This window comes from Capra hircus, chromosome 23 (genome assembly GCF_001704415.2).
Source record: "Capra hircus breed San Clemente chromosome 23, ASM170441v1, whole genome shotgun sequence".
Classification (NCBI taxonomy): Eukaryota; Metazoa; Chordata; class Mammalia; order Artiodactyla; family Bovidae; genus Capra; species Capra hircus.
The window spans coordinates 4,841,113-4,865,958 of NC_030830.1; the positions used below are offsets into that span (position 1 = coordinate 4,841,113).

Consider the following 24,846-nt stretch of genomic DNA (forward strand, 5'->3'; position numbering starts at 1 on the left):
GCAGAACCGGGGAGAGTTTAGTTCTCAGGAAACATCCCCCGAGAGTCTTTACCCGGTTTGCTGTTTGCTCTTGCTGTTCCGTCTCCCTTGGTGACCTCAGTGGCCTCCAAGCTCAGCCCCATTCTGTCCTGATGAATCATAAGTCTTCATCGTGTGCCCCAGGCCCTCTCTGCATTCTTCCCAGGCCTTTGGGTATCTATTCCCAAGGCGCCCACTGGCCCTTGCTCACACCTCCCCATTTTATTGCCTACTTCCCAGAGCCCCCTTCCCGAGAACCCCAGGCACCGCCGTCCTCCAAGTCAGCTGACATCTCCCTTCCCAGCCCCTCAGCCCTAGTCAGCACGTCCCATGTGCTCTGCGTGTGTCAGTAAGCATCACCACTGCGGCTCCATCATGACCGCTCTAACTCCAGCCTGTGGGGCCAACCTCTCAAGATGATCTTCAGACCCGTCGATATGATGCCTCTGGCCCACAAGTCTCCCTCTTCAAGTCATTCTAACACTCTTGAAATATTTTTCTTTGAAGAATAACTTCTCAATTCCAGAAGCCTCAGTGACATTTAACAACAGCTCACTGAGTGATTTAATCCAGTCATCTCAACACAGGACGTTGGATGTTGGATGTTTGCAAAGCCCTGTGGAACACCACATCAATGTCGCTGATTAATTAATTCCCAAGGCTGCCTTCCCTGAAAGGGACACTCCAGAAAAACCATGCTTTGTGTTTCTGCCTTTGCTACTTTTCTTCCTCTTTCCTTGAGTCATTCTCTTCGATTTCTCCTGTTTAAATCATGGCCTGAATATGTCTACATTCAAGGCCTTGTCACGTGGGAAGTGTTCGATGATTTTTAGTCTCAATTTTGTAAACCTTTGTTGTAACTCCTTTATGTCATTCTATCATCTTTGCACTATAATTGTGAACGTGGATATCGTATTGCCCTGACAACTACTATCTCTTTGGGGTCTTTTATATTTTTGGCAGCTCAACATAGGGAGCATCCAGTGGAATAAGAATAAATATTTACTGAATTGAATCAAATGGAAATGCTCTTCAGCGCTGCTGCCAACTCAGCTTCAAATCAACCACCCTCTCTGTCACCACACACACACACAACACACACACACAGCCTAGATCCCTTTGCCAGATCTTACTGGGTCAGCTTCAGACCGCATCTTCTAGCAGCACATTCAGGTTTTCTGGGCATTTTCCTGAAGTCCTTCTTCCCCTGGTCAACAGCAACAGGCCTGTTCTCCCTCTCTCTGTTTTTCCAAAGCATCTGGTTTGTCTTGGGAAGGCTGCTCAATGCCAAGTTCATCCTGGGGTCACCAGTTCAAGCCAGACTGTGCTCCAGTCCACAGTCCACTATCTGTAAACTTAACCAGTGGGCACCTCACTCTGCACCAAAGAAATACGAAGAGCAGACTAATAGCAGAAGACCCTGCTTTAAAGACCAGATCTGGGTTTGTACAGGGCTGTTTGGGCAACAGTGATGGTAGTAACCCATCATCTGATGAAGAAAATGACTCTGCTAAGATTTTTAGGGATTTTTTCCCCCCTGGATCTTAGAGTGAACAAATCTGCGGTCTTAGAAGGCAATATCCAAAGCAGCAGTAATAGGGAATTTCATGTGTGGCATCGAGTAGTTAAAAACAAAAACCAAACCTACACACCAGCAGTTATATTATTTTTCTAACCGGTCATTTCTCCTTTTCTTTCATATGCATTGCATTACATTTATTTTCATCACTACATCATTATTGATTGTTTGACTTTAATCTGTTAAGATCAAGAATGATATGAAAGAATGCTGATTGAACTTAAGGTGAAGAAAGCAAACATTCTGAGCCTTTTTTTTTTTTTTTTTTTTTGAGATGAACATGGATCATACCGTTTAATGCAGACCCAAGGCCTTGAATTTTTTGGAGGTAGGGATTACTTCCTTTACAGATTCTTTTCATGTAGATCATAAAAATACATGCATTGTGATGACCCCAATTCAAGAATTACATGCTGCAGTCCATATTAACACTGAGAGCTCTTCATAGAGAAAAAGAAAATTAAATTTTCTTGGCCTGACTAACCAGTTCTTAATGTGGTTCTTCAATGCCTGTCTTTCATCCTCTGACCTGAACTGTATGTGACATTCTTTCTTGACCTGCTTTAGACAAAGCCATGAGTAGAAGGTTTTTTCCAGGTATTGTGCTAAGTCACTTCAGTTGTGTCCGAGTTTTTGTAACGCTATGGACTGTAGCCCGCCAGACTCCTCTGTCCATGGGATTTCCCCAGCAAGAATACTGGAGTAGAATTTCCTCCTCCAGGGGATCTTCCCAACCCAGGAATTGAACCTGAGTCTCCTGTGTCTCTTACACTGGCACGCAAATTCTTTACCACTAGCGCCACCTGGGGACAGGCTCAAATAGTTGTGGCACATGGCCTTAGTTGCTCCTAGACAAGTGGAATCTTCTGGGACCCTGCATTGGCAGGCAGATTCTTAGCCACTGTACCTCCAGGGAAGTCCTAAGTGTATTCTTTCTGGTTCACTCTTATTATGCAATGGCACCCCACTCCAGTACTCTTGCCTGGAAAATCCCATGGACAGAGGAGCCTGGAAGGCTGCAGTCTGTGGGGTCGCTCAGAGTCCGACACGACTGAGCGACTTCCCTTTCACTTTTCACTTTCATGCATTGGAGAAAGAAATGGCAACCCACTCCAGTGTTCTTGCCTGGAGAATCCCAGGGACGGGGGAGCCTGGTGGGCTGCCGTCTATGGGGTCGCACAGGGTCGGACACGACTGAAGCGACTGAGCAGCAGCAGCAGCAGCAGCAGCTTATTATGCATCACTCTGTGCTCAAGCCACAGTGGCCTGAGGATACGTGTGGGAGGTCACATCGTTTTTCTGCATTGTAGTTTGCAAACTTTTGATGGTCTGCATGCTCCTCCCACTCAGACCAATGATTTCAGCATTTCCTCTCCCTCCATCAGTTCAGTTCAGTCGCTCAGTTGTGTCCAACTCTGCGACCCCAGGGACTGCAGCACGCCTGGCTTCCCTGCCCATCACCACCTCCTGGAGCTTGCTCAAACTCATGTCCATCGAGTCGGTGATGCCATCAAACTGTCTCATCCTCTGTCATTCCCTTCTCCTGCCTTCAATCTTTCCCAGCATCAGGGTCTTTTCCAATAAGTCGGCTCTTTGCATCAGGTGGCCAGAGTATTGGAGCTTCAGCCTCTGCATCAGTCTTTCCAGTGAATATTCAGGACTGATCTCCTTTGGGATAGACTAGTTTGATCTCCCTCCATACTGATCAGTTGTTGAACATTCCCTGTTGGATATATCATTCAGCAGTGAGGGCTTAGGACCGATGATACCTAGGATAGCAAAGACATTTTTGTTTGCCCAGGACTTTCTCACTTTTAGCACTGAAAAAACAAAACAAACAAAAAAAAACCCTTATCCTGGGAAATTCCTTCAGTTCCGTTCAGTTCAGTCACTCAGTCGTGTCCGACTCTTTGCGACCCCATGAATCGCAGCACTCCAGGCCTCCCTGTCCATCACCATCTTCCGGAGTTCACTCAGACTCACGTCCATCGAGTCCGTGATGCCATCCAGCCATCTCATCCTCTGTCGTCCCCTTCTCCTCCTGACCCCAATCTCTCCCAGCATCAAAGTCTTTTCCAATGAGTCAACTCTTCGCATGAAGTGGCCAAAGTACTGGAGCTTCAGCTTCAGCATCATTCCTTCCAAAGAAATCCCAGGGCTGATCTCCTTCAGAATGGACTGGTTGGATCTCCTTGCAGTCCAAGGGACTCTCAAGAGTCTTCTCCAACACCATAGTTCAAAAGCATCAGTTCTTCGGCGTTCAGCTTTCTTCACAGTCCAACTTTCACATCCATACATGACTATTGGAAAAACCATAGCCTTAGTCCTGGGCCAACTGGACAGTTGGTTATCGTAAGTACTGCCCTTACACATTCCCTCTCGTCTTTCCGATGCCCAAGATATCTTGGGACTGAGAATTAATGCCCTAGATATTTATGTTCCGCTGATCATTTACTGGGTGGGGGCAGGGGGAAGAAAGATAACCAAAACTACTCCGTTACATAGGTTACAATACATTTAAGACACACTGAAGGGTAGTAATCCAAACCACACCATCAGCCCTGAGAGCCTTAACCAAAGGAGACCAGAGCTGAGCCTACCCTACTTATAACAATTTTCCCTGTTTTTGAGGAGAAAAAGGCGAGTTCAAGGATATCCTTTAAAAGGAGGGATTGGTAAATAGAAAATTTGAATGGAAAACCATTTTAGGACTTCCCTGGTGTCTCAGTAGTAAAGAATCCACCTGCCAATGCAGGAGACACGGGTTTGATCCCTGATCAGGGAAGATCCCACATGCTGCGGATCAACTAAGCCTTGTGCACCACGGCTACTGAGCCTTTGCTCTAGAGCCCGGCAGCCACAGCTACCGAAGCCCGCACATCCCAGAGCCTGTGCTTTGCAGGCAGAGAAGCCAGCGCAGTGAGAAGCCTGCACACCATAACTAGAGATTAGACCCCGCGCGCCGTAACTAGAGAAAGCCTGAGCAGCAGTGAAGACCCGGCACAGCCAAAAACAAATAAATAAATAAAATTATATTTAAAAAAAGAAAACCACTTTAACCAGTGGGAGAACCAAGGGTGAGGATTTTCTCCTATTGAATTCAGACACAGGACATATCGTGGAGGCAAATTTTATCCAGCTTTCATTTCTAGGAAAGCAGAAGAAACATCTGCTTGTGGGGATTCAGCCAAGCCACTCTGGCCTGACAAGCAGTCTAAACTCAAGTAAGCAAAATGTCCTGTGGGAAAGAGGCTAGTTCGATAGAGGGTTCAATAAACTGAAAGTGAGGCAAGAATTTAATAGGGCTATTAAAGCTAGAAGTTGGAGGAAGCCACTGGCTACCCCTATTTTAAGACGGTTTTGTTTTCATTTATCCGAAAATGTTTAGAAGAAAAAGAGTGTCTTCAAGATACGGATTGTTGGTAGCAGCTGAATGATAAGATATTATCTCTTGGTAGAAATATCTCCTTGAGACTTCAACATTCAAAAATATGGAGGTGGAGGAGTTTGGTAGATGAGAAGGGTATCAGAAGTATGTCCAGATTTGAACAGAGGCAAAGTCTTCTCATGAATTTGCCGTCTTTTTTTCCCTCAGAGCAGACACTTAGAGAAAAGTTGCATAGAAAGACAAATAGTCACCAATTCTGTCCCTTGAGATTTAGCAGAATCGAGCCAAAGATCAAATATGTGTGAGTTTGGTTTTTGCTTTTGTTTTTGTTTTGGCTTGGAAAACTGGAATTAAATCTAGGCAACTAACCACAAGAGGGAAAGAAATTGGCTGCCCAAAGAGGCTGCCAGGGAAGCAGAAAAAAAAGTAATGTGATCTTAGAAGAATAAGGGTAAGCTGGAGTGATGTTATGTGGAACAGTATAGAAAAATACAGGAGCCTTCCAAGCCAGATTGACTTTCATAGACTTCCTGTGATTCATTTTTGACTGTTCGGCAACTAAGGTACAGTGATCCCAAGAAACTTTCTGAGGATCATATGGTAAACAGTTGAACCAGCTTTAAATCCTGCTCCAAAGCCTTGGTCTTCACCAGCATGCTCTGTCACAACCGTTTACAGGTGCACCAGCCCGCTGGGTCTCTAAGTAGAGGCTGCAACTGTACTTCGAGAGGCTGCAACTGGGGGAGCTTTCCTGGTGGTCCAGGGGCTAAGACTGTGAGCTTCCAACACAAGGGGATGGGTTCAATCCCTGGTCAGGGAACTAGATCCTTCATGCCGTAACTAACACCCAGTGCAGCCAAATAAATTTTAAAAAGAGAGAGAGAGAGAGGCTGCAATTGGGAATAAAGAGCAGTTCCCTCACTGTGGGATGCAGAGAGGGCTGCAGAGGCTGGCTCTGCCTGTGATAACCATGGCTTTGATGGCGCCCACCTGTCCTTTGGGTTCTTTTAGGACTTCCCAGGTGGTGTTAGAGAAGGCAATGGCAACCCACTCCAGTACTCTTGCCTGGAGAATCCCCATGGGCCGAGGAGCCTGGCGGGCTACAGTTCATGGAGTGGTAAAGAATTGAACATGACTGAGCAACTAAGCAAAGATGAAGAATGGCTCATCAAGCCCCACAGCTCTTCCTCATGAGAGGTATCGGAAGGTGGATGGGCACTTCAGGCTCTGTGTGAAGCACATTTGGCAACAGAGAGAGATGCTGTAAGATTTGTTGGGTACACCTTCTGTGCAAGGTATCACTCTAAGCTCTTTGTGTGTACTAAGCTATTAAGATCTCTTTGGAACGCTGTGAGGTCAGTGTTCCTAGTATCTCTGTTTTATAGAAGAAAGGAGACAGGCACATAGGCCCGTGTACTTTAACCCTGGTGGGGCATGTTGGGCATTCAGGCAGGTACAAGGATAACCAACATTACCCTTTTTCCTCATTTTGCATTTCTTCATCTGGAAAGTAATTACAAAGACTGATATTACAAAATACAGGCCTGGAGGAACTTGATTATGATCTAGAAAAGAAATCAGCCAAGAATATACAACCTGGGGGCTAAATCTGACCTATTTTTATACTGACCACAAGCCAAGAATGATTTTACATTTTTAAAGGGTTGTGAAATAACATTTAAAAACCTATTTTATGACTTGAAAATAATATGAAACGGAGATATCAGTGTCTGTGGATAAAGTTTTGGCTGGACACAGACACATACTGTGTGGCTGCTTTCAGAACACAGTCTAGGGCTGACTGGTTGCCTCAGAAGCCAAACAGCTCACAAGCCTAAAATGCTCACTACCTGGCCCTTCACAGAAAAAGTACTGACTTCTGCTATAGAAGCCTGTGATAGACAAGTTTTGGCAGAACTGTGAGTTTCCTGGGTAATTTAGAACCTGCCCTTTTGTGTGCAAAATGGTTAAACTAAAAAAAAAAACAAAACAAAAAACACCTAATTTGAATAAGCATATTTCAGAAATGCCTTTTTAAATAGACTATGCAAAATATATGTACAAGAATATATTAATGTCTTTATATTTCACTAAATGTTCATGCTCTGCTTGTTTTTAACCCCAAACTGCTAGGTTCGTTGGCCTGCACAGTTTTCAAGCCTTTTCATTAACTGATTTATAATTTTATTTATTTTTAAACATTTATTTGTTTATTTGGCTGCATTGGGTCTTCATTGTGGCCCGAGAGATCTTGGTTGCATCAAACACATCTTTATGGCACACAGACTCTCTCGGTGCTTCGTGTAGGCTCAGTAGCCGTGGTAGCTGTGGTACTCGGGCTTAGTTGCTCTGCAGCACGTGGGATCTTAGTTCCCCAACCAGGAATCAAACCCACATCCCCTGCATTACAAGGCAGAGTCTTAACCACTGAACCACTAGGGAATTCCTTTATTTGATCATTTTAAATACTATACAAATGCCAGTCATTCTTTTAATCGAATGATCTTGAAATGTTTGTGGAGTTTTTCTTTTTAAATTGAAATTCAGTTGATTTACAATATTGTGTTAATGTCAAGTGTACAGCAATGTGACTCAGTTATATATGTGTCATATATATATTCATAATTTTATTTTTCAGGTCATTTTCCATTATAGGTTATTACAAGGCATTGAATATAGTTCTCTGTGCTACACAGTACATCCTTGCTGTTTATCTATTTTATATATAGCAGTGTGTACCTATTAATCCTAATTTATCTCTCTCCTTTTCCCTTTGGTAACCATAAGTTTGTTTGCTATGTCCATGAGTCTTTCTGTTTTGTATACAGATTTACTGTATTAATTTTTAGATCCACATGTAAATGATATGTTTGTCTGCCTTACTTCACTTAGTATGATATTCTCCAAGTCTATTCATGGTGCTGCAAATGGCAGTATTTCGCCCTTTTTATGGCTAAGTAATATTCCATTGTATTCCACGTCTTCCTAAACCAGTCATCTGTAGATGGCTATTTAGGTTGCTTTTGTTCCTTCACTATTGTTAAGCAATGCTGCTGGGAACATTGGGGTGCATGTATCTTTTTCGTATTTGTCTTCATTTTTTCTGGATATATGCTCAGGAGTGGGGTTACTGGATCATTTGGTACCTCTATTTGTAGTTTTTTGTGCAATCTTTTGGAGTTTTTCTTGAACCTGCTTCACTCTGAGTCTATCACCTATTGCTGACCAAAGGATGCCCAGTCTAACTGTTCTACATCCTCTTCTAATTTGTGACTTCTTACCTGTTCAGTTCTAAGAAAGTGTGTTAGGATTGTGTCTAAACTAAGAGTGAATAAACTAAGCCTCAAGAGAGATTCAAATACATGAGCTCTGATGCTTAAACCAAAAGTGAAAGATGGTATTGTGGGGGCTGATGCAATCTTCAGGGTGCTTGTGTGTACATTCAGTTGGGTCTTAAAAATTTGTTAATTACTTGATAACATTTAAAGAGTTTGGATTTTTTTTAATATAAAATTCAGATTTCTCCCTCCTGTTAAAACATTTGCAGAGCCGGCGGCATTGGCCCCGTGACCCTACATGTTACTCACTGCTGGCTGTGAAGGTGGCTCTTGTTCAGTCTCGAAGTTGTTTCCAACATTTTGCAACACCATGGACTGCAGCACGCCAGGCTTCCCTGTCTTTCAGTATCTCCTGGAGTTTGCTCAAATTCACATCCACTGAGTCAGTGACTATGCCGTCCAATCATCTCATCCTCTGCTGCCCCCTTCTCCTCTTGTCCTCAGTCTTACCCAGCATCAGGATCTTTTCCAATAAGTTGGCTCATCACATCAGGTGGCCAAAGTACTGGAGCATCAGCTTCAGCATCAGTCCTTCCAGTGAATATTCAGGACTGATTTCCTTTAGGGTTGATCGCCTTGCTGTCCAGGGGACTCTCAAGGATCTTCTCCAGAACAGTTTGAAAGCTGTAGGTGGGGCAAGAACTAACGACTCTTAACCACCATCCCCACCTTCTCTCAGCCTCCCAACACCACGGCCAAGTGTTAGCTGCCGCTCAGGAATTCCCTAGCCCTGTTTTTCTTGCCCTTCACCAGCTTTACCTACTTTTTTTTTTTTTTTTAACTTTTTTCACTTACCTGACTGTACACATTCAGGTGTATGAGTCCAGCCTATGATGTTTGATCTTTATTTTGGTTGCCAGGAGACCTTTTCTGATTTACTTTCTGGGTTTCGATATGGTTGAAGTGTTTGAGGTTGTCAGAATGACACAGCTCAAGCCTTGGGTGGGAAGCAGGATGGTGTGACCTTGGTGGACAAGAAAGCGCCCAACAAAAAACAAAAAAAAACCATTGCCTTGATGCAGTAGCCAGTACTTGCGCTGAAAAAAAGCAGGAGAGCTATAAGGACTTGAGAACAGGTCAGGCCCAGGCTGTAATCCTGCCTGAGCAAGAAGGCATTCATGTTTTACCTCTGAGAGCCCAGCTGGGGTGGACACAAAGCTCAAATGAGGTTAACGGGAACTGAAGCTGTTGGGGGAAGCACGCTCACTGAAACCACCCACCCTGGCCAGGCCCCATAGCAATGATTTGCATGAGTTTTTTACAACAGGAGGTCTTGGTAAGGAGCATGGCACTAACAAGCCACCGTCCTCCGGAAGAGTTCAGGAAGGTCAAAAGAAGATGCCACGTGTCCAACCACCTCCCAGAATCCTTCTTGCTGGCGTCCATCTTGGCTGAGCAATGTGTGCACCACCGGGAAGGACCCTGAGTCAGAATGATTAGCCAAAAACAACCTGGAAACTAATGCCATCACCATAAAACCCGAGACTGTGAGCCACATGGCAGAGCAGTTGTCCTGGGTCCCCTTACCCTGGTGCTCTGCACCCAGGCACCCCTTCCCAACAAAGTCTCTTCCTTTGTCAGCATATGTGTCTCCCAGACAATACATCTCCGAGTGTTAGGCAAGAGCCCACTCTCGGGCCCTGGAAGGGCTCCCCGTTCCTGCAACAGAGCACTGCCTAGCCCTTTTTGTTTTGATGTTTGAGCAGATCTCACTGTGTGGCATTAGTGGCTATCTTCTTGAGTTTGCTGTCTCCTTAATTGTGACCATAAACATATCCTGGGGGCAGAGAGAGGCTGGGAGTGATACAGAATGTCCACCTGACGACAGTTTTCAATATGTTAAGCCAACCAGAGGGAAGAGAGCAGATATCTTGTCCTGGTTGGATGATATTAGCTTAGCGTGCCCAATTTATTTGCTGGAAGAAAATGCCTGCTCAGTTGCCTCAGATACCAGGCAAAACAAACCTACTGCTGGGCCAACCATTACAAAAGGCACTGCACTCTAACCTCTGGCTGTTCCTCCGCTGCTGCTGCTACATCTTCAGTTGTGTCTGTGTGCGACCCTGTGGACAGCAGCCCACCAGGCTCCGCTGTCCACAGGATTCTCCAGGCAAGAGTACTGGAGTGGGTTGCCATTTCCCTTCTCTGGCTGTTCCTCTAACTCCTTGTAAAGCAGGCAGAACAGACTGTAGAAGGGGGTTTTGGATCCTGTTATTTGGAACTGTTAGTCACGTTGCACCCCCTTCTCATCTGCAAACTGCTTTGATAAATCATGATTAAAGATTTGTTGAGTTTGTTTTGCCTTGGCATTGGACCAGAGCTCCCTGTTGTAGGATGGAGAATCAAGGCAAAGAGAGGGAGAAAACCAACTGAACTTACAATTGTTCCCCGTGAATTTAATGTTCTTGCCTAATCGAGGAAGAATTCAAAGATGAAGTGATAGGTAAGAAGTGGACTTATTTAGAGATAAATACACCATGGACAGAGTGTGGGCCATCTCAAAAGGTGAGAGAAAACCTCTAAATATGCTGTGGTTAGTTTTTATGGGCTGGGTAATTTCATAGGCTAAATAAGTGGGAGGATTATTCCAATTATTTGTGGGAAGGGGCAGGGATTTCCAGGAATTGGGCCGTCACCCATTTTTTTTTGGATCTATTGTGGTTAGGCTATCATGGTGCTGGTGGATGTATCATTTAGCTGATATATTACAATGAGCATATGATGCGGCTCCTCCGTCTGCCATCTTGGACCTATTTGGCTCTAATAGTGTCCTAGGATTGTGTCATTCTTTCAAAGGTTGTACCCTATTCTCTTCCGTGCTGTTTCCTATGAGAGCCCTCTGCCTCCCTCCTTTCCTCTTCTTCCCCTCCTCAGTCCAGTTCAGTCGCTCAGTCATGTCCGACTCTTTGCGACCCCATGGACTGCAGCACGCCAGGCTTCCTTGTCCATCACCATCTCCCAGAACTTGCTAAAATTCATGTCCATCGAGTCGGTGATACCATCCAACTATCTCATCCTCTGTCATCCCCTTCTCTTCCTGCCTTCAATCTTTCCCAGCATCAGGGTCTTTTCCAATGAGTCAGTTCTTCCCATCAGGTGGCCAAAGTATTGGAGCTTCAGCTTCAACATCAGTCCTTCCAGTGAATATTCAGGACTGACTTCCTTTAGGGTTGACTGGTTTGATCTTGTAGTCGAAGGAACTCCCAAGAGTCTTCTCCAACACCACAGTCAAAAGCATCGATTCTTTGGTGCTCAGCTTTCTTTATGGTCCAACTCTCACACCCATGCATGACTACTGGAAAAACAATAGTCTTGACTGTATGGACCTTTGTTGGCAAAGTAATGTCTCTGCTTTTTAATATGCTATCTAGTTGGTCATAGCTTAGCGTCTTTTGATTTCATGGATGCAGTCACCATCTGCAGTGATTTTCGCGCCCAAGAAAATAAACTCACTGTTTCCATTGTTTTCCCATCTATTTGCCATGAAGTGATGGGACTGGATGCTATGATCTTCGTTTTTTGAATGCTGAGTTTTAAACCAGTTTTTTCACTCTCCTCTTACACTTTCATCAAGAGGCTCTTCAGTTCTTCGCTCTCTGCCATAAGAGTAGTGTCATCTGCATATCTGAGGTTATTGATATTTCTCCCCGCAATCTTGATTCCAGTTTGTGCCTCATCCAGCCTGGCATTTCGCTTGATGTACTGTCCATATAAGTTAAATAAGCAGGGTGACAGTATACAGCCTTGGCGTAATCCTTTCCCAATTTGGAACCAATCTGTTGTTCCATGTCCAGTTCTAACTGTTGCTTCTTGACCTGCATACAGATTTCTCAGGAGGCAGGTCAGGTGGTCTGGTATTCCCATCTCTTTAAGAACTTTCCACAATTTGTTGTGATCCACACAATCAAAGGCTTTAGCATAGTCAATGAAGCAGAAGTAGATGTTTTTATGGAACTCTCTTGCTTTTTCTATGATCCAGTGGATGTTGGCAATTTGATCTCTGGTTCCTCTGCCTTTTTTAAATCCAGCTTGAACATCTGAAAGTTCACAGTTCACATACTGTTGAAGCCTGGCTTGGAGAATTTTGAGCACTACTTTGCTAGCATATGAGATGAGTGCAATTGCGTGGTAGTTTGAGCATTCTTTGGCATTACCTTTCTTTGGGATTGGAATGAAAACTGACCTTTTCCAGTCCTGTGGCCACTGCCGAGTTTTCCAAATTTGCTGGCATATTGAATGCAGCACTTTCACAGCATCATCTTTTAGGATTTGAAATAGCTCAGCCTCCCCTAAGTCCTGCCACTATTCTTTGAAGAAAAGGGTGTGTCTCTAACAAGAAGTAAGAAAGAAGGAATATCAAGGCGTGAAGGCAAACCATTCAGTGCTTTCCTTCATATACTCGTATTTCTACTGTCCCCAGTCTCAGGATAAAGGGAGATTTCAGTGGGGAAAGAAAATAGTGAAAACCATTTAACCTTCCCTCTTTTGGAGTGGCAATAAGTCAAACCATTTAAAAACTCTAAGAAGGTAAATGTTTTTCGTTTCCATTACTGACAACAGAAGTCAAAATATCAGTCTTTAACAGGGTCAGAAATGTTGAACATTTTTCAAAAAGCGAATAAAAGCGGCAAGAATTGCTAATGCTTATTGAACATAAACAAACAGGTACATAAACCCTAGATGAGAGCTATCTCACTCACTGTTCTTAAGAACCATGTGAAATAGGAAGTACTGTTATTTCCATCTGGAAAACAAAGAACCTGATGCTTAGAGAGGTTAAGTGTAACTCCACCTTGCTCATACTGCCGGTCACTGACCAGCTGGGATTTGACAACAATTAGACTGGCTTTGGCTTTTGGACCAGGGAGCTACAGAATTAAGCCTTTGGAGCCTACCCAGCTGCATAACTTTGGGAAAAATATTTGTGTTAGCCTTAATCTCCTGGTCTGTAAAATATAGAATTGTGTTAGGGTGATTTTTAAGATTCCTGCCAGCTTTTTGGGTCTCTATCCAAGTCAATATCCATCAGGTCGACTGAAAAAAAAAATAGCACAACCTAAAAGTTGATAATTATGTGTGTGTGTTTTTTAAAAAAAAAAACACTAATTAATTTATGTATTTATTTATTTGGCTGTGTTGGGTCTCAGTTGCAGCACTCAAGTTCCAGAGCATGGGGGTTTCAGTAGTTGTGGCCAGTGGGCTTAGTTGCTTCAACCAGGAGGGATCTTAGTTCCCTGACCAGGGATGAAACCTGAGCGAGTCCCTTGCACTGCAAGGCGGATTCTTAACCTCTGGACCAGCGGGAAGTCCCGAGACTTCTTTTATTGGGCAGACATTCTGAGGACTTCAAGCCTGGCATTGCTCTGAAGAGATAAAGGAGGAGCCAGGATTCATAGTTTTTTTATCACAAAGACCAGGTAGTAGGCATCTCAAAAGATGACTGTTAATGAAAGAAAACCAGACACGTCCAGTTAATGAATTTAGCACTTTTCTATTTCTGGAAAGATGCAAGAGTCCGGGCTCAGTGAAATCACCCTTTGATATGCCCTTCAGCTCTCCAAGGCCAGTATCTGGTGCTTTGTCATCCGGGGCCTCCTCAGGGTACGCCGCTGGGGGCGGCTGCAGCGACTGATGGTGGCTTGATGGCAGGCATCCTGTGTTTCCATCCTGAGTCCCCTCAGGACTCACCCCTGTGTGTGGGGGAAGGGGGGGGTGGCGGCTGTCATTTGATGGCAGAAACATCCTTTGTTGACTGACACAGCAGGTGACGTTTTTCATTTTCAGTCACATCCAGGCCACTGTTGCCATTCATGAGTCCAGTGGACCATAGGCAGCTGAGGAGTGGGGTGGGAGGGGAGGGGGCCGGGTAGAGTGCGGCGTTACAGGCCTGTGTCTTCCTAACAGAAGCAGCTGCTCAGCTGCCATGTCACGCCGAGACAGGCAAGATTGTTGAGTGACTGCAGGAGGGAGGTGGGAGCAGGGCCGCTTTCAGCTCTCGTGGCTGCCAGAGCTAATCTCTTAGTTGGCTCACTAACTTTCCCCCAGAAGCATCCTTACCACCTGCCTTGAACGCACTCCACGTTTGCTGAGCGCTGGAGGCACCTGGCTCAGGTGAGCTTTGAGAAGGCATCTGTCATGTGACCATACCTGCTGAGCTGCTGTCCCTGTCTTCCCAGAACTGCAATGAAGGAGACTTCCAGGAATTTTGCCTCAGTCCCGAAGCCTTTGTTCTCCCTTCAGAGTAAGGAAGTAGGAGAGGGGCTGGGTTAAGAGGTGACTCTTTGGAGCTCTCTGAAGTGACCTCGAGTCTGAGGATGTCAGGCTGTTAAAGAGACCCAGTGGCTAGTTACACCACACGTGCTAGATAATACTGTCTACAGCTCGTTATCTGAAGCTCTGTGTGAAATGGGAACCAACCTTTGCTCGCTGGGAACAAGCTATCACTTTTCTCCCAGGCAGGTGGAACTAAAGTGCGTTTCATTTATGCCTCCACATCGACTCTTGAATATCACATCACTCCTAGCTTCCTTCTGCCCTCATCCCCTGCCCTTGAAAGTGTAATTCATTTTTTCCTCCACCCATGGACATATATATGCTACATAACATCATCAGAAACTGTCTGATTTAATTCAGGGAACACCTACCTTGCCATCAGATTTTTTTTTCTCCAATAATCTTCTACTTAGGCATGTTGCAAGGGGTTTTTTTCTTGTCTGTGTCTGTCTTATACGCCCAGAGGTAGAGATAACACTGAAATGAAATAAAGTGGCAGAGACCCAGAAAGCGAAATAAACCCGAGAAGGAGAAGTCCACAGGCAGTGGTTTTCAAGGACTGCTAGCAGCTTGGTGGGGCGAGCCAGAAAAAGGAGAACCATTTAACTTGAAAAGGAAGGGGAAAGCGTGAGAAGGGAGATCAGGCCACATAGATTGCATGGAGGGGGGCGGAGTGAAACCCAGGAAACAGCCCCAGTGAAAAGAGCCGGCACTCCAGACTGTCTTGTATGCAAATGAGAAGGGCTTCCCAGAGCTGCCCTGAGCCCGGCGCCTTCTGCCGGCAGCCAAGTGGCACCACGGAGGCCAGAGCCCAGGGCGCTTTAAGAAGCATCTCTGGCCGTTGCCAGGAGAGGATGAACAGCACCCAGAAGCAGAGAGTAAATGAGGATTAAAGGACCCGGCAGAAGGAAGCCTGCTTGAGAAGCTGTTGAAATTCCAAGATTGGCGAAAGAAGTCAGTTCTACGTCTTCACTCTTGTTTCAGGAACCGATTATTTCTCAGTCTTTCGAGAGAGATTGCTTCCCCAGGGAAGTGAAAATAATGAACTTCTGGAAGTATTGGTTCTTTGCTTTCATGGGAGTCAGTGTGGTTATTTTTGTGATCCTTTACAGTGGCCAGTTAAGCAAACCAAAAAGTCACAGGGATAGCTCCATTGAAAGAGACTTGGGGATACACGCCTGTAAGGATGCCTTAGATGAGAAGTCAACCTTTTTGTGGGAAAAAACATTGACGTCCCCCGTAGGAAGTGTCCCTTGCAAGGACTACCTGATCCAGAATCGCTACATCACAAGGCCTTTGTCGAAAGAAGAAGCCGAGTTCCCTTTGGCATACGTCATGGTCATCCATAAGGATTTTAACACTTTTGAAAGACTCTTCAGGGCCATCTATATGCCCCAGAATGTCTACTGCGTTCACGTGGATGAGAAAGCCACAATTCACTTTAAGAAGTCTGTGTGGCAGCTGCTGAGTTGCTTCAAGAATGCTTTTCTTGCTTCAAAGATGGAGCCTGTGGTCTACGCAGGAATTTCCAGGCTCCAGGCTGACCTGAACTGCCTGCAAGACCTTTTAGCTTCTGAAGTTCCGTGGAAATACTCCATCAACACCTGCGGGCAAGATTTCCCCCTGAAAACCAACAGGGAGATCATTCAGCATCTCAAAGGATTTAAAGGGAAAAACATCACCCCCGGAGTGCTGCCTCCTGACCACGCTGTAAAGCGGACTCGGTATGTCTACCGGGAGTGCTTGGGCAGAGGTGGTTCTTTTATGAAAAATACCGGTATTTTGAAAACCTCACCTCCCCACCAGTTGACCATCTACTTTGGCACTGCTTACGTGGCCCTCACCAGAGAGTTCGTCAAGTTTGTCTTCCAAGACCGAAGGGCCATTGATCTGCTCCAGTGGTCCAAAGATACCTATTCTCCCGATGAACATTTCTGGGTGACTCTTAATAGGATCCCAGGTGGGTATGAACTTCCATTCTTGTTTTTTTTTTCCCCCTCATGCATAGATTGAGTTTGCTAACATTCAGCTCTTCTTTGAAATTATTTGGGAAAAAAAATAAATAAATGCTTGGAAAGTGATTAGTCAGCTTGCTTTTTAGTGGCAGCATACTGTCTTATTGGAGAAAGAAATGGCACCCCACCCCAGTGTTCTTGCCTGGAGAATCCCAGGGACGGGTAAGCCTGGTGGGCTGCCGTCTATGGGGTCACACAGACTGAAGCAACTTAGCAGCACAGCAGCTACTGTCTTATGGGCCTCCCTGGTGGCTAAGATGGTGAAGAATCTGCCTGCAGTGCAGGAGACCCGGGTTTGATCACTGCGTTGGGAAGATCCCCTGAAGGGAAGGAATGGCAACCCACTCGAATATTCTTACATGGAGAGGAGCCTGGTGGGCTAAAGTCCCTGGGGTCCCAAAGAGTCAGACACAACTGAGTAACTAACACACACATACACTACCATCTTATAACTGTGCTGTATGGTGATCTAAGAAATATGCCAATTTCCTGGAGCGCTTGCAAAACTACCTTTGAGAGTGTATCACTTAGTTCCTCACCTTGAGCTCAGTCTTTTTTTTTTTTTAATTGAGGTATAATTGACATACAATACCCCAGTCTTTTGAATGAATGCCTTTCATAGTCCTTGATAAGAACAGTTGTGACATAATGAGACTGATTTTGAATAAGCATCCTATGAATTGAATGAAATCGGTGGTGTTTCTCTTAGAGACTCTTACACAGTATTATACTGATGCTCAAAGTTCACGGGGCTGTTTCATCTTTGGATGTTTACAAATTATCACTCTGGCTTGAACATCTCTAGTCTCAGACCTGACCAGGTGTCCAGGTCTCAACTGACTTGGTTCAGTAAATCTAGTGTGATATTTTATTGCCTGGGAAAGTGAGTCACAGTGAGTTGAAACGTGCGGAGAGACGTTCTAGCTGGAGCTGACCCCAAGTCACTACTCAACGACTCAATTGTGAAGTCCCATTTTCTTATTAGAAGTTGCCCTTTGCAGGCTCTTGTTTTGATATGCTGTGGAAGTCTTTCCCGTTGTTCATGATAATTTGGGGCTAAGGTATTTGAGGCATGGAGGCAGGAAACAGCAGCAGATTCCCTCTTTAGATTCAGGACTGGGTTTCTTTTCAAAGTTCTGTTTCCCATATGTTGTCTGGGAAGGTCCGTGTGACCTGTAGGGCCTCTTCCTGGCGATGTCCCAATGCACTGGTTTCTGCTATTGTGCCAGCTTGCCTGTGGGTGTCAGCCCTGCGGGGAGGTGACCCCAAGCCTGCCGCGCTGGAAATACCTCCCTTCTCTTGGCTGCAGTATCGCTATTGTTGGCGCATACGAGTGCCACCTTCATACCTGAACGTGGACTCACAGCAATTGTTAGGTGCCCAATAGCTCAGCATCCCTGAGGGCTAATCTAGAGTGGCAGTTACAGAAACTTACTTAAAGAGGGGAGCGAAAAGGACTGGCAAGGTGGTTGGGGGCAGAGGCTTGCAGTTAACAGTTCACAAAGACTTGCAAGAGGGGGAGTAAATCAACCTTTTTTCCCAGTTTAAGTAGCAACTGAAAGTGGGGTGTGGTTGCTTGCTGCTCAAAAGAAGCGAAGTTGGTGGAAAGGAAGGTTTGCTTTATTTTGGATGCTGACCACGGAGCAGGGAGGGCAGACTTCTGTCCAAAGGAGGGCTTTCCCCTACTGACAACCAGTGGGCAAGAGCTTTCATAATCTGCGGGAGGGGCTGTGGGCTGAAACAGCACAGTCGGCACTGACAGTCATCTTGAAATTGGTCACCAGTGGTTGGTTTGTTCCAATATCCTTGACACCAGTTCTTGGAATTGTGGCAGCTTATGTCACGGCTATGGTCTTACCATCAAGTAGTTAACTTACCTGAGGTTTCAGTATCTATAAGACAGCCCACAGGATATGGCTCAGATACTCATTTATCTGAAGCCCTTGAGAAGGAACTAAAGGTCCTCGACTGTGCTTAATGACAGCATTGTTATTATTTGGTCTGCCTGGACCATTTTCCTTTGTTTCTGCATTTTCTCACTTCTCTGATTCAACTTATTCTTTGGCTAAAGTTCTTCCATAGACAAAAGGCAGGCAGAGGACATAGGGGGTGGGGACAAGGACCATAGGCAGAGTCCTGCTCCATTTCACAGTGAGTGTTACCCTAATTGTTCACAAATAAGTGTAAACGTTCTGTACATGGCATGCAATACCGTTTTTGTTAACACAGTTTGTGCTAGGTATGTTATGCTCCATAGCACCTCTTTTAATTATGAGAAATAATCATTGTTATCCTCATGTACAGATGAAGAAAACGAGGCTTAGTAGCAGTGTAGTGGTTCAGTCCTGTCCGTTCTTTGCAACCCCATGGACTGTAGCCCGCCAGGTTCCTCTGTCCATGAAATTTCTCCAGGCAAGAATACTGGAGCGGGTTGCCATTTCCTTCTCCAGGAGATCTTCCTGACTCAGGGATTGAACCCGGCTCTGCTGTATCGCAGGCGGATTCTTTACCATCTGAGCCACCAGGGATGTGCTTGGTTCACATAGCTTGTCCAAGGCAAAGCTGGGGTCTGGTCCTGGATTTGCGAGCCCTGAAGTTTGAAGTGTTTCTCTTGTACCAGGAGAAGGAACGATCTTGTTTTGTTTTTTTCTTTTCTGTATATCTAAAACAAATTCCCTGCAGAACCCCAGAAAGGTGAAAGGACGAGTTTGGAGGAAAAATGCAGAGAACAGTGAAAGTAAGCCCCACCTGACCACTCTAAGCTAGAAATCAGGTTAGCAGGGATATGGAAGAATGTGTGTGTGTGTGTGTGTGTGTGTGTGTGTGTGTGTGTATGTTTGGAGTCACAGGAAGGTGCCCTTGCTGGAACCAGCTGCCACGACCCACCCAGGCTTCTGTACCTGCTTTCCAAGCCCGCTCTAGACCAGGCTGTGGTCTGGCTCCCCCTTCGTGCAGCCAGTGGACCTGGGAAGTACTCTTCAGGGCTCCTCTGCTGCTCACAGAGGCTGGTGGGCGAGACCCATCCAGGCTGACTTTGAACCTAGTCACTGCTAAACGGTAACAAAAAGAACATGAAGAATCTTGAGGACATTGTCTCCCTACAGAATAGAAAAGAAGTCTTCAAAAAAAACCAAAACAGGAACATTGGTGCCGTGTCTGTGTTCAGCAATTAACAAATACTTATTAAACCCCGCGTGGTACCTGGCACTGTTCTGTGAACTGAGGGTGGCTCTGGAAGGAAATAGGTATGACTTTATGGAATTTAAGTTTTGAGATTTGAATGGTTGCATTCTCAGGTTTAGTGACTCTTTAGTTCATCAGGTTTGGGTATATTGAGCTAATCCACCCCCCCAACTCCAACCCCTGAAAATGTTGTGGGGTTTTTTTCCCCCTGATTATCTCCGTCCCTATTTTTAAAAATAAGAAATATATTCAAGAGCTTTAAAATTTTTAAGTTAAATTTTTTAACTCTATGAGCTGCCCATATTGTTGCTTCCTTGTATTCTTCCAGAGATATTTTATTAAGTTTATAGATAATAAAATTAATTAAACATTGTGTGTGGAAAATAGTACACTTTTTTTTTTTTTAAGTTCACAAAATACACAGCAAAAAGGAGAATGGCTGTTTTTTTAGGCACTGTATTGCTACTCATTGGAAAAGACCCTGATGTTGGGAAAGATTGAGGGTAGGAGGAGAATGGGGCAAGAGATTGAGGGTAGGAGGAGAATGGGGCAACGGAGGATGAGATGATTGGATGGCATCTCTGACTCAATGGACATGAGTTTGAGCAAGCTCAGGAGATGGTGGAGGACAGGGAACCCCGGCGTGCTGCAGTCCATGGGGTCGCAAAGAGTCAGACAGGACTTAGCAGCGGAATGGCAACAAATTGTGAGTGAGAAACAGAAGTTGACAAGATGTAACCTCTATTTAAATAGATCATATGCAGACATTTAGGAAACTAATTTTCATTTAAAATTTTCTGAAGCATTTTTGATGGTTCACTTGTTTGTTTAATTTTTTGGCCATACCATGGGGCGGCTTAGCTTCCCCACCAATGACTGAACTGGTGCTCCTCGAAGTGGGAGCACAGAGTCTTAAACTCTGGACTGCCTGGGAAGTCCCATTATGTATTTTGTTAATATGTACATATTATATTTTTTTAAATTTTGGCCATGCCGTGCAGCTTGCAGGATCTCAGTCCCCTGACCAGGAAATGAACCTGGGCATGAACCCCTAGACTGCCAGGGAGCTCCCCAACACAGCAGGACTCTCTGACCTGACCCCCCTCCCCCCTTACCCCATTTCTCTCCCCTCACTGCTTTGTACCTAAGGCCTCACGCTTCATATCCCAGCAACTGCTTGGTCCTACACACTTCTGCGATTTTCCCTTAATTTTTTTTTGGTGGCTTTTTATGATGTCTTCTCTGAGCTACCCTTCCTATCATCTCTGACTATTCCTTTGCATCCTTTGTAACCCTCCTTGGAAGTCACCTCCTCCAGAAGCCGTCCTTGATAACCCACCTCCCAGACAGCTGGTGCTCCTATTCGCCCTGCCAGAGCTCCCAGCACTGAATTATAACTACCTGCTAAGTGAAAAGCCCCTCTGCCCTTCCTCCTCCTTGTTTGAGTTCTTTTAGGGTGAGAAATGTGATATCCATTTTTATCTTTTCCATCACTACCCCTGCACTGTGACCTATTGCTGTGCCTGAAGAGGGTTTGATGCTTGTGGGTTGGGTCTGGGGAGGGGCTGGACTGTTAGGAGACACTGAATACACGCATATGTATGGCTGAGTCACTGCTGTGCACCTGAAACTATCACGACATTGTTAATCAGCTATCAAAGTCTGAAAAAAAAAGTTCAGAGAGTGATGTCCCCTATCTGAGGTGGGGAGTAGTAACTTTTGATAGTAAGAATCAGAGAAACAGCGGGTAGGCTGAAAGGTATTGTCACAAGAGTGTATGTTCCTCAGTTTTTTATCTCGTCACAGCAAAGATTTGGAGTGACGGACGTTAAAGCCCCCTCGGCGTGTCCAGCTCTCAGGTCTTGGATAGACAGTGTTATAGCTCTCAGGTCTCGAATGGACCATGTTATAGCTCTTAGACAAATCAGTGTTACAGCTCAGTGTTACAGCTCTATTTTATTTAGAAGATAGCAGGAAAATCCATCTTCGAGGCGTGAGGGCACATCGATCTAAAGACACGAGAAGAGCGCCCCAGCGCGCAGGAGAGAGAGCTGGCTCTGGCTCCTCTGTTTATATGTCTGTCTCTCCCTGGGCCTGTCCTTTGTAGATTGGGCCAGCCAGGAGTGCTGTTTGTTTTGCCTGAGGTTCTCACTCCAGTCCTCGGACCTTCTTTTGTGTCATTTTTGCAGGCTTTTCCCTTCCTTGTCTTGTAGCCACCGCCACTTTGGACTCTTTTTCCCTGTTCTACCTACCTAACAGTATAATTCCGTAACAGCTAGGCCAAGAAGTGATAGCAGTAAAGAGAAAGATAACCAGTCCTTGTGGAATTTTAAGAGTTTCAGCTAGAATGTTAATAGGGCAGAATCATTACTTGGAAGACTGATTCCCAGGGACTTCCCTGATGGTCCAGTGGTTAAGACTCCATGCTTCCACTATAAAGGGTGCAGGTTTGATCCCTGGTCAGGGAACCAAGAGCTGAGTGGTCCAATAAACAAATAAAAACTGGTTCCCAGGTAGCCAGCTGGGCCCGTGCAGTCTCCTCTGATGCCCGGAGCGAGCACCAGTTCCCTAGGTCGGTACTGCCAGCTGGTTTCTGTCTTACCTGCCCTAAGTCTGAGTATCTCCCACAGCTTGGCACTTACCCAGCCCTGTGGTTTGTGTCCCACTTGGCTACTCCCGGTTCACAGAGTGGGCTTCTTCTGTCAGAATCTGACCCAGAGTACCCCTTAGGGGCTTTCCTGGTGGCTCAGATGGTAAAGAATGTACCTGCAACGCAGGAGACCCAGGTTCAATCCTTGGGTCGGAAAGATCCCCTGGAGAAGTGAATGGCTACCCACTCCAGTATTGTTGCCTGGAGAATCCCATGGACAGAGGAGCCTGGTGGGCTAAAGTCCTTGGGGTCGAAAAAAGTTGGACGTGACTGAGCAACAAACACCTTCACCTTCAACCCTTAGCTATTGGCTTGGAAAAAACAGGAGCATGAGGAAATGAAAGGTTAAGGAAAAACAACAGCAGAAACTTGAGGAACGTTTCTGCAGGTGTAGCTCTCAACAAATGTAAACACTGAGCTCTTGGGAAGGTTTGTGTTCTCTCTGGAAAGGTTACCCCGACCTTAAATCTGGGTGTGGCTGGATCAGCCCCCAGGCTTTTTCAAAGTATGCATTGTGTTCTCTGAACATCAGCCTAAATTTAGAGTTGGGTTTCCAGTGCCACAAAGGATGCATTCAATCATGTTGATCGTACCATTGATTGAGAATGATGAACATAATTAGACTGGAAGAATCCTGTTTTAATGAACATTATTAGAACATTCAGGCTTATACTCGAGTTATTTTTTCGTGCCTGAATGACAGTCCACAGTGGCACTCATTTTTGTTGACATGGAGGTAAATTCAGATTGAAGGAGAAATTACACTAAACAGATCCTTTCCTTGGGTTCCTGTCTGCTGAGCAGAGTTTTCACATGACATCATTTCCGTATGGCCAGATAATGTTAAATACACATAATACAGTTGGACATGATTTCCACAATATTGTATTAGGGCATCAGGCCTGTTTTGCTTGTTTTGTCTCTTTGATAAATGTAGGCGGTTCCTGGGGAAGTAATCTGAGGTCAGAGAAGGTTATGATATATCCTGGCTCTTGAGAATCTAGATGTCAGCCTGGCCCTTGGTACAGAAACCTTAGACAGGTTACAGAGTATTTACGTAATTAAACTATACTAACCCGGTGGCTCAGTGGTAAAGAACCCGCCTGCCAATGCAGAAGACGAGGGTTCAATCCCTGGGTTGGAAAGATCTCCTGGAGAAAGAAGTGGCCACCTACTCCAGTATTCTTGCCTGGGAAATCCCATGGACAGAAGAGCCTAGTGGGCTACAGTCCATGGGGTCGACCTGGGGAGTAAACAAAAAAGACAGGACTATACTGAAGTCCTAGCCATTTGAAGGCATTTATTTGTGATGCCTCTGGCCATCGGTTGTGCTGGATAACACTTGGATCATCTTCTTTTAAAAAATATATTTATTTGTTTGTTGTTGGCTGCATGGGGTCTGAGTTGCTGGGGACTTTCTCGAGTTGTGGCGGACGGGGGCCCCTCCCCGTCGCAGTGCAAGGCCCTCTCACTGCAGTGGCTTCTCGTGTTGCAGAGCACCGGCTTTAGGGCCTGGGGGCTTCCATAGTTGCGGAGAACGGACTCAAGTTGCCCCATTGCATGTGGAATCTTCCTGAACCAGGGATCAAACCTTTGCCCCCTGCATTGGCAGGCGGATTCTTGACCACTGAACCCTCAGGGGAGTTCCTGGGTCATCCTCTTTACTGGGGAATCTGTGCCCAGTGATTTCTCCCCCAATCCTGTGAAGCAAATAATCTAGAAATACTGCTCCTAATTAGCTTTTAATCCCTAATTCCTAGAACAACATTATACAAAACAAGAACAATTGGATTACCATATATATACACACTTAATTATGTACAGATACCATTCCTATTCATAAATATCCAGTAAGCTGAACTTAACACGACTTGAAGTCATGCAGAAAGGATTAATGTAGGTACTGCTTTAGACCCGGCAAGGCCATTTTTTTTTGCAACTTTCATACCACCTCCAATCAATTTTCTAGCAACTGTCTGAAATTAATCTTTTCTAGAAGAACCAAGGTTTTAGGTTTTATGTATTTTTGGCCACACTGTGTGTCTTTTGGGATCTTTAGTTCCCTGAGCAGAGATCAAACTGTGTTCGGTGTAATAGAAGCGCAGAATCCCAACCATTGGACCACCAGGGAAGTCCCTCAGTGACTCTTTAAAACAGTAAAATGTTCGTTGCATGTCACAGTCATAACAGATATATAATCGGTGTCTACAGATCTCGTTACCATCTAGATCTCTACTCTCTCTGAACCACAGCAATGGCATCCCCCGATATCTCCCCTCGAGTGCACGTGATACTATGAAAAGGCTTTGGAACCAGATAAGTGCAGGTTAAATGTTGGCTCCCATTACCTGCTAACTATGTGATACTGGTCTTAGTCTATGCTGTCTCAGTTAACCCATCTG

At 45.2% G+C, this 24,846-nt stretch overlaps 1 protein-coding gene across 2 annotated transcripts in view; it reads left to right on the plus strand.

Annotated features, from left to right (window-relative positions):
* LOC100861326 (N-acetyllactosaminide beta-1,6-N-acetylglucosaminyl-transferase) overlaps positions 1 to 24,846 on the plus strand; it is a 100,873-nt gene that overhangs the window by 39,375 nt on the left and 36,652 nt on the right. Inside the window, exon 1 of one of the 2 annotated variants that reach the window (XM_005696863.3) lies at positions 14,963 to 16,556. The exons of the other annotated variant lie outside the window; for it this stretch is intronic. Coding sequence (XP_005696920.2) covers positions 15,638 to 16,556 — 919 coding nt within the window. The 5' untranslated portion in view covers positions 14,963 to 15,637. Of the gene's footprint in view, positions 1 to 14,962; positions 16,557 to 24,846 lie in introns of those variants that run through there. 2 annotated transcript variants of the gene reach the window in all.